This window comes from Merops nubicus, unplaced genomic scaffold (assembly GCF_000691845.1).
Source record: "Merops nubicus isolate BGI_N331 unplaced genomic scaffold, ASM69184v1 scaffold25951, whole genome shotgun sequence".
NCBI classification, from domain to species: domain Eukaryota; kingdom Metazoa; phylum Chordata; class Aves; order Coraciiformes; family Meropidae; genus Merops; species Merops nubicus.
In genome coordinates, this window is record NW_008586776.1 from 11,699 (window position 1) to 23,936 (window position 12,238).

General features: G+C 45.6%; 1 protein-coding gene across 1 annotated transcript in view; it reads right to left on the minus strand.

Moving 5' to 3' along the window:
• Positions 1-2,133: 2,133 nt before the first annotated feature.
• LOC103781050 (collagen alpha-6(IV) chain-like) overlaps positions 2,134-12,238 on the minus strand; it is a 48,161-nt gene continuing 38,056 nt past the window's right edge. The window contains 13 exon segments of the mRNA XM_008948754.1: positions 2,134-2,583; positions 3,231-3,517; positions 3,725-3,916; positions 4,637-4,753; positions 6,073-6,219; positions 6,496-6,594; positions 7,540-7,701; positions 8,950-9,066; positions 9,428-9,553; positions 10,301-10,372; positions 10,796-10,903; positions 11,675-11,782; positions 12,193-12,238. The exon segment at positions 12,193-12,238 is cut by the window's right edge and continues 9 nt beyond it. Of these exon segments, the coding sequence (XP_008947002.1) occupies positions 2,323-2,583; positions 3,231-3,517; positions 3,725-3,916; positions 4,637-4,753; positions 6,073-6,219; positions 6,496-6,594; positions 7,540-7,701; positions 8,950-9,066; positions 9,428-9,553; positions 10,301-10,372; positions 10,796-10,903; positions 11,675-11,782; positions 12,193-12,238 (1,842 nt within the window). The 3' untranslated portion in view covers positions 2,134-2,322.

The following is a 12,238-nucleotide window of genomic DNA, read 5'->3' on the forward strand; positions in this document are numbered from 1 at the left end:
CAGGAATGCTCAAAGCACCTAAGTTAAGAAATAAAAATCATTAAAAAAATCAATCAGTGGAATACAGTATGCCTCATATAGCTGTTATATAGACTCTTCAGAGAGGAGGTCTCAGCTCCACACTCCTGCTGAGGAGGTATTCCTGGGGGATGTAAAGAGGTGTATGAAGGGGGGCTGATGGAAGAATGGCTGGGGCTTGGAATTCCCAGGCTGTGCAGCTGGCAGGGGATGGCTTCTGTGGGAGAGGGCTGGGCTGCCTGAACTGGGAGGTTTGGACACCCACAGCAGTAGAAATGGGATTTGCAATGGAAGCATTTCCCTAAAGATAGTGATGCTTAAAATGCTCAATGCTCTGAACATGGGGAAAAATAAATTGTGTCTGCATGTGTCCATGTTAAAAAATAAACCAGTCCCTGTAGATGCAATACCTGATTGGCACCTCTTTTAACAGCACTGTGGGAACACAAGGGCTGCAAAATTCATGGTCGTTTGTCAGTGATTTGCACAGATTTTCAAGAAGTAGCCAGCCTCACTGTGTGCACACAGGGTTTTAAAGCTGCATTTGCATAACCTAAGATGTAAATATACTGTGACCCGGCTGTGCTGGGACAGCTAAGAAGCACATTGGCTGTTCTGCCTAAAAAGACTGCCACCCAGGAGTGCTAAAATGCCCTAGAGATAGATGCAACATACATCCAAAACAGTCAAAGGTCTTTAACAATTAGGAGTAAGTGAAATGAAAGGCTGACTTGTACTTCACAAGTTCCCTGCTCATCTCCAGCATGGTTCAACTCCAGAACACACAGAGCTCTCTGACCCCAACCTAGAAAGATAATACTACATTATGCATGTAAATAATCACTAAAAGTTAAAAAATACTATCTGCTTAAAAGTAAGCCTGTTCTTAAAGACTTTGCTGGATAGAGTTAAAGCCCTAGAATCTAGTAAAGAAATAATGCTTTAAAATAATGTCTCTGTCTTACATTAATAATAATTTCCTGAATAATTTTGTCTTAAAAATTTTTAAGCTAAGGTGATAGTGTATTTTCAAGGCACCTCTTTCAAATGTCCTGGAATGTCTGTATATATATATATATATGTTTTCATGTGCTTTACTCTAGAGAAGTTGATAGAAATACCTTAGCTAAGTGAATTCATTATATATATATTAGCATACTTTTGTCATGGCTTTCCCTCAAAACATACAAGGATAATACAATTAGTGGCACTTCTCTTTAATGATGCCCTGAAGGAAAGTGTGACTAGTTACCAGTGCATAGGCTAGAAATACAACTTTTTAAACTAACAGAAATAAAGCCCAGAGGAAGAAGTAGACAGCACATTGTGCCTGTAGAAGGCAAAATGTACATCCCATCACTGCTCCCTTCTGTGTTAGCATAAGCTGGCATGCTGTCCAGTAAAGCTGCTGCTGCTCAGATACACCCAGCCTGAACAGCTACAGGTGTGCCCAGGCTACCTCAGGAAGTGGATGCTCATAGCAATGAAATGTTCCTGGTGGCTGCACATCATCTGACTGCAAGAAGACAAGCACAGACCTTGAAGGAGATGTTTTTTTTTTTTACTGGGACTATGTTTCCATAGAAAGATATGAAAAATGTGAGAGGTGTCTTAGATTCATCTTCAGATCAAAAATGGCATTTTTCACTGGGATAGCTCTTTGAAGTCGGCTGTGGATGAGAGTCTGGATTAGAACTGACACCTGTCACTGGAGGAAAGAATGTCCCATCTGTTTCATAAGCAAAGCAAAACAAATTCATCCTCTGAGTCTTCCTAAGGAACATAGTTAGCAACCAGTTAGTGGTTCTATGTCACCTACAATCCACTGATAAATTTTAGCTAGCTCTGTATTTCATAGCAGAACGAGTCTTCATTCCCTTAACACTAGACCAAATACTGTTTGCAAAGACACTAATAAAGCACAACTTTTGAAGAATCTCTCTTGGTGATTGGCAGGTGTCTTGGACAGAGGAGTGGTGTACTGTGAGACATCAGTTATTCTTTGGTCTCAGTAAGGAACTCACAGAGAATTTCTGAGGTAGCCATAAATGAGGGAAAGCCCCCCAGTGACATAAAAGCATAGCACCACATTCCATAAACCCTCTGAGGTTCCAGAGCACTGGTCTTCCCCTCCTCTGTGTGCAGCCAAACTCCTGGACTTGACACGTGATTTTTGTAGAATTCTGGCCATCTTGATGCACCCATCAACCACACACAGAACAGGTTTATGGATTTCTCCTTCTCCACATCAGTGACGTCTAGTCTTAGGTAACAAAGACTGTTAATGTTACTGCACTTTAGTTACTACAAGTTCTTCATGCACACTTGGCAGCGGCTGACCCGTGTCCGAAGCTGTCCTGCTTTCAGTGTTTCTGAGGGAGGAGCACTGACAAACTGCTGCGACTGCTCCACGGTCGTCAGCCAGAAGCTGTATTTGTTTGCAAAGTAGTGGCAGGTTCCCCTGGCCCCGTTGCATTCGATGAATGGCGTAGCACGGAAATCCTCCAGGCACGACCCAGGTGAGACCAGGGACTGGCCCCCACCTTCTGCACCAGCCGCCGTGTGCTGAAACAGAGATGTCAGTACCAGTCAGTTCAGAGGGACAGAGGGGAGGGGAGTGGGAGTCCTCCAGCTCCACTGGTCAAAGGAGTAAAACGGGCAACCAAAATTATACCTTGGCTACCTCTATCTGTCTTTTGAGTTTGGGTCAGAGGTGAAGAAGCAAAGGAATGTACTTAGGCTGAAGATATAGGTCTGGTATAAGGAAAATCCACCTTTCCACTTGCAGGCTGGGAAAATCTGGAAACCATAATGCTGGCTAGACTTTTCTAACAAATTTACATTAATGAGCTTCTAGGAGAGTGCAGTGGAAAATGTTTTGCTTTTCCACTGAGAGTAGGGATTAAGATGATGCTGTAGCTCACTCAGTGTTTCCACATTTAAAGGTTTGAAGAACAAAGAATATCTGTGGCAGTACAGAACTACTGCCAGTGTTACTACTGGACTTGAGCAGTACAGGGGAGATGGGTTCCAGCTCAACACAAACTCAGGAAGCCCACAGTCAGCCAGCTGATAAGAAATGCAAGAGGGCAAGAAGCTACAGGGCTCTAGTTTCCTGTAAGCAACTCAAAGAATACAGTCCCAGTCAACTCATGAAAGAGGAGATCTAGAGATGGTTAAAGCTGGTGCTGTGTTAGCAGTAGTATCCTTACCATAAGGAAGGAGTATCCTATCCACAGGCTGCGCCAGCCAAGGGGACACTGTGGGATGGTGATGTCCTGGCTGTGCACAGCCACAGCCTGGGAAGGGGCTTCACACACTGAGCAACGACTGATGTACTGGGGGATCTGAGCACTGTCCACGGGCATCATGGGGATGGGGGCAGTGGTGGAGAGCCAGTAGGACTTGTCGTTGCGGCTGGCGTAGTAGCACACTTCATTGATGTTGCAGTAAATAAAGGGCATGGTGCTGAAGCGAGGCAAACAGGAGCCAGCAAAACCTGGGAACAGTGGAGAAGTGGTCATGCCAAGCACCTGCCCAACGCTCCAACCCACGCACACCAGACATGGAGCACGGCACAAATGACACTGCTCCCAGTGCACATTCTGGCCAGACTCCCACCACCTCTACTACCAGTGATGACAGCTCATCTGAAACGGGGTCTTGGCCTGCATTGTTCGTGTCAGAGAGAATGCTGCCAGCTCACCGAGATCCTGGTTGTGTGCCTTCTCCTGCCCCTCCACGTACAACAAGCTGTAGCCATCCCACAGCTTATTCATTCCTATGGGACAAGGTGGGATCTGGTCTGACTGACTGTGCTTCACCAAGGTGTATCCAACGCCCACGCTCCGACCGGGCTTGCCTGGCAACCAAAGGGAGCCTGTCTTCCCAGCAACACCTGGAAGACAGAAAAGGAGTCACTGGTACCGCTACGCAGCGTCGACACCAGCTGGCTCTGCACCTCATTTTGGCATTGCTGTCACTGTGTTTATGCCAGTCTTGTACAACGAAGAGCCCAGGTTCTGATAGTTGTTGTATGAATAACTAGATTTATCAGTTCCAAAAGCAGCCATTTCCCAGGAGCACTTACCCTTTTCCTACCTCACTGAGTTTTCTTTCTTTGCCCAACAACCCTGGTGCCAACGTGTTAGCACAAATCTCACAGTGCAATAATTCTGAGGATCTTAAAGTACTTAAATTCACTTTTGCTTAAAGCTCTTCATGATGGTATTCCATTGACAAAAAGGCAGAAAGTTGTACAACAAATCTGTGGCAGAATGCAAACCTCTCTCTCTCACTGTGCCTCCCTCTGCTATCCAACCCTCACAGCTGTGTTCCTGTGAATACCAGCTCCCTCTTTTAGATCTTCAAATGACTCCCACATCCACAAAACATTAAAACCAAAAGCTGTTTAGAACTGCACCTAGGGAAACACCAGCAGAGACAGACAACAATGACATGCAACAGTCTTCCTCACTGAAGATTAAATTTACTTCATTGCAGACACAAGACACCAGATTTAGTACATCCCCTGGGAGGGTCTCTGCAAAACCTGTAGGCAAAGAGAATTCTACTGAATGCTTCTCTCTGATCTGTGTTCCCCAAATCATAGAATTACCTTCAAACCCCTGTGGTCCTGGGGCACCTGAAGGTCCTGGATCCCCAGCTATGCCAGGTGATCCAGGTAAGCCATCACGTCCTTTCAAACCAGATCTTCCTGGCAGACCTTTTGCACCTGAAATGAAATACAATTATTGCTCTCCTTATTTCCTCACACTAAAGCCTTCACTCCTGCAATCATATTCCAGAAGAGAAATAGGTTGTCAGCAGCCGTGCTGAGAGCTCTCCCTTCAACAGCTGTGGTTACAAACCACTAACTCCACACAGGGATTCCACGTGATCAAATTATTATTAGTCTGAAGCCACACTGGACCTAAGACTCAGGTTTCAGTCTGATGGCTGCAGAAGTGTGTGAACTCTTCTCATCTCTGCCTCACAAGATTGCTGCCACTGTGAAAACAAGAATCCTCTGGTACAATGGTCCAGCTCTAGTAAGTTGAAGAAAGTTGAGCTGCCTTGCTGAAATTGTGCTCAATACTTTAAGTCACTTCTTTTGCTTAATTCCACCCGTTTTTAAACCAGAAAATTGGCCTTGATGTTCAGCCTAAATATTATGTAAAATTAGAGCCACTGACCTGAACTAAATTCACCTTTTCCCTCCTTCCCCAGGTTATTCGATGATGAGCATCTGACTCACTAATCTTTAAAAAGTCTTAGGGCAGTGAAAGGTGCTCTAAGCATTACAAATAGTATAAATAGGGGTAATTTCCCCATAAACTTCTCTCTTCCCACTGCTCTGCAGTGTCTGTTACCTGACTGCCTGGCTGGTACGAGTAACAGCTCTCTCAGCTTTACTCCCTGCACCTTTATTCACTTCTGGAACTGACAAGGGCACACCAGGAACTAACACAGCTCTGTTCACCTCCATGGGATTCAGGATAACGGCTAGGGGCAAGGACTGTGCTCAGTGATGTTCCCACTCCAGGAGTTTTCATGGATAAAAGAGAACACTAACATTTAAAAACTGTCTAAATGGCAGTGCCAAGAAGAAATCACAAGGACTTGCTGGGCCCAGGAGAGCCAGCTAGTGCAGGACCCACCAAAGCTGCTTTGCCAAACAACACGAACCACAGTGCTGCAGGCTGAAGGTCCCAGCACTTCTCCAGCTACAGGATTTAACTGATAATTCAGCTGGCTCTCAGTGGTGAATCACCTTCATCACCACTCCACCTGCTAGTACCAAACCTGATACCATACCAGCTACATCACAGGCTGCTGCACCTAATTTGGGAAACCTAACTAAAAAACATTATAAAAGTGCATGAACAGAATTTATCAAATACATTCTAATAATAACAAAACATGATATTTTTATGCATTTTGCCAGAATTATTTCCTGTATTAGAAAAACCTGTGAACCACCCTAATGCATTTGAGAAAGTAGTGTTGTTCTTCCAGAGGCCACCATTTCAGTGATCTGAGTGCATTTTTTACCTGGTTTTCCAGCTGGGCCCTGAAATCCGGGATCTCCATCAAAGCCAGGGACACCATCAATTCCTGGCAGACCAGGTAAGCCTGCAGGGGCTGTGACTTCTTCTGGCTGTGGGGTTATACCTGGAGCCCCTTGTTGGCCAGGGAGACCTGCATGTGGTGTGAATGACAGTGTAAGTACCCCACAAAAACTGACAGTTTTGATGATAATACTGACACAAAGGAGAAGTATGTTAAATTAAGACTGTCTTGGTATGTCAGCACTGGGTATCAGCACAAAGTGGGATGTCAAGCTCCTTCTAGTTTATTTTTATCTCTAAGAAAATTAAGAGTCCTCCAAATCACCCCATTAAGGGATCTCTGAAATTTTCCCCAGCCCAAACCATGGGCAACAAAACACACTTTTGCAAATCCTGCAGCACTCACCTCGACGGCCCATTTCACCTTTCAGCCCAGGGTAACCAGGATCCCCCAGAGGCCCATCTTTACCTGGCATCCCCATAAGGCCAGGCTCCCCTCTGATACCTGCAAAGAGACACAGCTGAAGGCCTCTGGGGCTAAGCACAGGGTCCTGATCCAGACCCACAGCTGGGGGTCACACTGAGAAACACGCTGATGGCAGCAATGGCAACAGCATGTCAGCTCTGAGAGGGAGGGCACCATGACCCTTAAGGAACTCCGTGTCCATTCTGATGTCCAGAATGGCTGTAGAGCCTCAAGACAAGAATTTCCACTGCTATGCAATTACACTTTATTGGAAGGATTCTTCCCTTTCCTTGGGTAACCCAGGGAAAGTGTTCAGGGAGTACACATCTTTTCTATTTGGAATCACCTCCATGCACAGCACAGAAGGATGGGGATCTGCCAGCCTACAAAGACAGCATACAGTTCTTCACCTGGCAGTGGTCCTCCATCCTTCCCTGGCTTCTGAGCTGCACAATTTCTTTGAAACCTTGCTACCAGATTTCTTGATTGCAACTACCTTCTAGTCTCCTTTGGCAGAGGCTAAGGAGAGAGCAACCTGCTCCCTGCCTTGGCCTGCCTTAACTCCTACAATCCTCTTAGCCTCTGTAGAGACCTAAATCCATCACACCATGCCTCTGAGCATACGTGACAGGTGGGATGAAACAGCATCTCCAGTCTTTGCTTAGACAGCGTATGCAAGTGGGTAACCATAGTTGACAAGCACAGCACCATTGCATGCAGACATCATCTACTCAGAAAAAAAAAACTAAGAGAAGAGAAAAAAAAACATCACACAGTGGAAAGCACCTGGAGCTGGTCTTACTTTGTTACTTTTGGAGTCAGCAGAAAAAACCTGCAAGGGCCAAAAGGGAAGACTTGGACAAGAAACAGCTGTGCTTACACCTGAGTGAGGATTTGTTTCCAAGCAGTCACACAGACCATACAATAGCCATTCATACTGTCCAAGTGCCAAACCACAGCCCGACCCTTTCAAGGCAAGACTACCTTTGAATCCAGATGCTCCAGGGAGTCCAATTGGACCAGTGGGTCCCACGTCACCTTTAATGCCTCGCAAGCCAAGAACACCAGGGAAACCTGGATTGCCCGTGTCACCTTGATCAGAAGCTGGGCCAGGGGGCCCTCGTGGTCCTGGAGGACCTTGAAGACCTAAAGACAACAGAGGTAAGTTAGCACAATCTGCTCCTGGGGTGAAGTGAATGCTGGAGCTATCCTCAGTGTGTCTTTCTAGAGGACAATCATTGTTTGGGTGTCTGTATTTGCAGGGGTGGCTTCCTCCTGAAGGAAAAGAACCAAACATCCATTGGGGGACAGGAACACTTGCCTTACAAAGAAAGGCTGAGAGACCTGGGGCTTTTCTGTCTGGAGAAGAGAAGACTTAGGGGGGACCTAATTAATGTGCATAAATACACTGGCTGTCAAGAAGAAAGGGGCAACCTCTTTTCATTTGTGCCCTGCGACAGGTGAAGGGGCAATGGATACAAGGTGGAGCACAGGAAGTTCCACCTCAACATGAGGAAGAACTTCTTTACTGTCAGGGTTCCAGAGCACTGGAACAGGCTCCCCAGGGAGGTTTTGGAGTCTCCTACCTTGGAGACTCCTAAGACCTGTCTGGATGTGTTCCTATGTGACCTGCCCTAGACTAGATGGTCCTGCTCTGGCAGGGGGGTTGAACTCGATCTCTGGAGGTCCCTTCCAACCCCTCACATTCTGTGATTCTGTAACCAGACTCCACCTGCTTATAACCGCTCAGGTCTCAAACATTTAAACCTTTTAACCACAGTAACTGAGCTTCAAATTGTGGGCCTGAGCATAGCCCTGGCCACACCTGGTAGCTAGCCTGGTGACTCAGACATTTCCTAGGAGAATCAGAGCAGTGGCTTCAAATCCTTGGCCAGGGAAAGGCCTGAAGTCTCAGCCTCTCCGACAAGGCAGTGAGGTACTGAATGGGCACCAAAGCCATCGTGACAAATCCTTCAGACTATACTTCTGTTGACCCTATAGCAAGTGCTTCTCCTGTACCTCTAAGGTCAACAGAGCTTTTCTGCCTCCCAGCTCACACAATGTATTTCTAACCTTTACACAGAGCCTATGATTACAGCTGTGGAAACCCCAGTCCAAAATGGAGCTGGTGTCCACATTTAGACATACTATGCTGGACTTAAGTACCTACCTGAGTGTTTGAGTCTGCCTTCAGTACCACAACAGGTGAAACAAACATGGATAGACAGCTTTAGAACCTAAACCAGATCTCATTCTTAATCCTTGATCTAAACCTCAGGTTATTAAAATGACATTACTCATCCAAGTCATTTACCTTCAGAGCTCTTCAATGGAAGCACGTAAAGAAACAGAAACCCTCTCAGTCCACCCTCCTTACGAGGCCTTTCTTCATACCTGAACTCCCATCAGTTCCTGGATGGCCAGCATCCCCAGGTCTCCCACGTATATCAGAAGGAAGAGAAACTCCGGGTGTTCCTGGCAAGCCAGGCAGTCCCACAGGCCCAGGGGGACCTAGCATAAGAAATACAAAGTGAGAGAGTATACCCAAAACCCTTCAGTGCTCTTCACAGGCACGGGCAAAAGTAGTGTGGCTGAGTAGCATTTATATCGAAGTGAACAAAGAGACATCTCACTACATGAGGGGAAAAATTCCTACATATTCTGCAGTTCAGGAGAGGTATAGACACTGTAAGAACTGTGTAGCCAACTGCTTCTCAAATATATAGCCACATCACAGATTTAATGTTTAACTGTTAAAGAACTAACCACTTCTGTGTCTTCAGGAGTTCTCTTTGGTAATGCTGCTGACCATGCAGCCCATTAACCTGAGCTACAATACATCCTGCTGGGCTTCCAGAACATCAATATTTACCCATGTCTCCTGATGAGCCTTTTGGTCCAGGGAATCCCAGAGGCCCTCTAACCAAGCCTGGAGAACCTTCTTCACCCTTCGGACCTGGGAGACCTGCGGGGCCTTTCAGTCCAACTTCACTCAGACCTAATTAAACATGGTGAACAAAGAGAAGATATTCATGTTGCCTAACAGCAGTTAAATTATTACAACTGAGTTGTAATAAAAAACCCAGTCATTTACTACTCTCTCTGCTGAGAGAGAAGCATATGACTGTTCTGGTCTTCCCAGAAGCTTTTACTCTGTCATAAATTTGAAGTGCTACTTTACAAGATGACTGTAACTAAACAAGTCTCTTTGGAAAGGTCTTTCTCTACCACTTAACATTTAGTAAAACACTATTTGCAAAGCAGAACCACATTCTATTTCATATGGCTGAAAATATGAAAAAAAAATCCAGCAGAAGCTTCCCAAAAGCAGAATCCAGAATCTAAGCAAACGAAACAGCTTCTGATTTTACTGATGCCTTTATCAAGCTCCACAAAATGAAGGGCTGTGGAAAGCTGTAAGGAAACATGCCCTCACTGAGCATGTGATGCTGCCCTGCTAAAACCAAACATCCCTTAGAAACTGAAGGGTTTTACGATTTCATTCAACTGACTTTCCATCAGTGACATAGTCCTTCAGGAATTCAAGGACAACCATCACCAAAAAAACCTCTTCACAGGCTGCATCCTATTCTTCCTGGTGTTCAAGAATAATTTATCCATGAGCATTCAGTATCCTGAAGTTTTTCTTCAGGTTATAATCAAATTCAGAACCAGGAGGAACAGGGGAACACTGCTCCCATGATGATTTCCCAGCTATGACACTGTTACTACACATTTCCTTTACCTGGTGTTCCAGGAGACCCTTTTGTGCCTGGCAAGCCATTCAGACCATTCAAACCTGGAAATCCATGAAACCCTAAAGAGACATTGGGAACACACAAGTGAGCAAATAAGCAAATAATCTAGTTAGGTGGAAATGCATAAGATATTTCATGGAGACTACAACATGCGTGAGAAACCTGACACAGGGGAACACAGTATGTAAAGTCTTCCTTCACATAGACCTCATCATGGAAAATTTTTCTCACTGCTCTCACCCTGCGGGTTTTACCCTCAGTGAACACCCATCAGTGATCCAAATTGAGTAGGAGCCTTTCCAACCACTCCTCTGCTCACTTAGAGCAGCTGGTGCCTGCACTAACATAGCCAAGAAATGAGCTGATATCCCACGCACAGCTGGCCCACACATAATGGTGCTGCCTGCCTGCTGTGATAGACTTGGCTGAAACACTCATTTTCTGGCCCAATTTTTCCCCCCACATGCAGACTCCAGATATACCTTTAGGTCCTGCTGTTCCACGAGCTCCAGGGAATCCCACAGATCCTGGCTGCCCTGGAGGTCCTGGTGGCCCAGGGCTTCCTCTCAGACCAGCATTTCCAGGTATTCCTAAAAACAAGAAGAAAAATGTTCCTGTACTACACATCCAGGCTGGGAGAGCTCCCTCCTCCATCTTACAGCTTCTGTTCCTACACTTAACTCATAAGATGGGTGAATAAACTACTCTTTAGATAAAGCAAAACCAGATCCAAATCTGTCCTCACCATCACTACTACCATAGCACTTACCAATGCAATGACACTCTTCACCATTCATCAAGTGACACACTGGAACAGTTCACATACTGAATAACTCAATTGGTTTTAATTTACTTTAAGTGAATTTAAGTAATTATTTACCAATAACTACTTTCACTGTTATCCCATATTTAATCTTCCCATCTTTAATCTTGGTAACAATTTGAGATTCCACCTGCTAGTTACACCACTACCCAAATGACACTTGGAGCCATCCTTCTAGGTAGGTTTGTCTCTAGGGAGGGAATGGACAGAATATTTGGAAAATTTTAGAGCAGCCCTGCCCATAAACAGCAGCAAAGAAGCTGCTACTGCTTGCACCTAACTGAGGTCTTCCCTCCTTGTTAAAGGAATTCCTTCAGGTTTCCATCGTGCAGCATTCACCACATGGTTGACCCACAGGATCAGTCACAACAGGATAAAGTGACACTTTACATGAGTGTCAAAGAAAATTTCATCTTCTTGTCAACCCTCTTGTTTAAGCCTCAGCTTAGACAGGCCAGCCAGGGCTAAGGAAACAACAAGGTGAGGTTGTTCCACAGTCCCACCACGAATTGCAGAACTCAGATGCCTAGTCCAGTACCTGCTGGTCCTTCTGGGCCAAGATCTCCTGGACCACCTTTGAGTCCATTCACCCCAATGTTTCCTGGATAGCCTGGTTCACCCTTGAGTCCTTGTCTCCCTCTCTCTCCTGAAAAAAACCAACCAGAGAGCATGCTAGAGCACAAGTCAAACTGGAGGAAGGTGTGAAGAGTGAGAACGTTGTCATGTTGAGGCTGCAGCACTTGTGTCTGCTCAGCCACGGTCTGGGCCCTGGGCTGGAATCCCTGAATGTTAAATATCAGTGCACAAGTGCACAACAGCACTCAAGAAGTAAAGTGGGACTGAGCATTAGATTTGGGCTGTTCTTGGACATGCTCATTTTCACCCAGATTTGTGCCCCATCTGGATGCCAGATTCCTCAAATCTCAATCCCAAGAGCAGACTGAAGTATTTATATTTATAGATTACAAAAATACCCAAACTGGGCAACGTTATCCTGTTGCTCTAGAATCTCTAGAATTTTGCATTCTTGAAGTGAGCAATCAGAGGCTACTTTACCTGGGAACCCCGGGTCCCCTCGCTCTCCTTTTTCTCCCGCAATGCC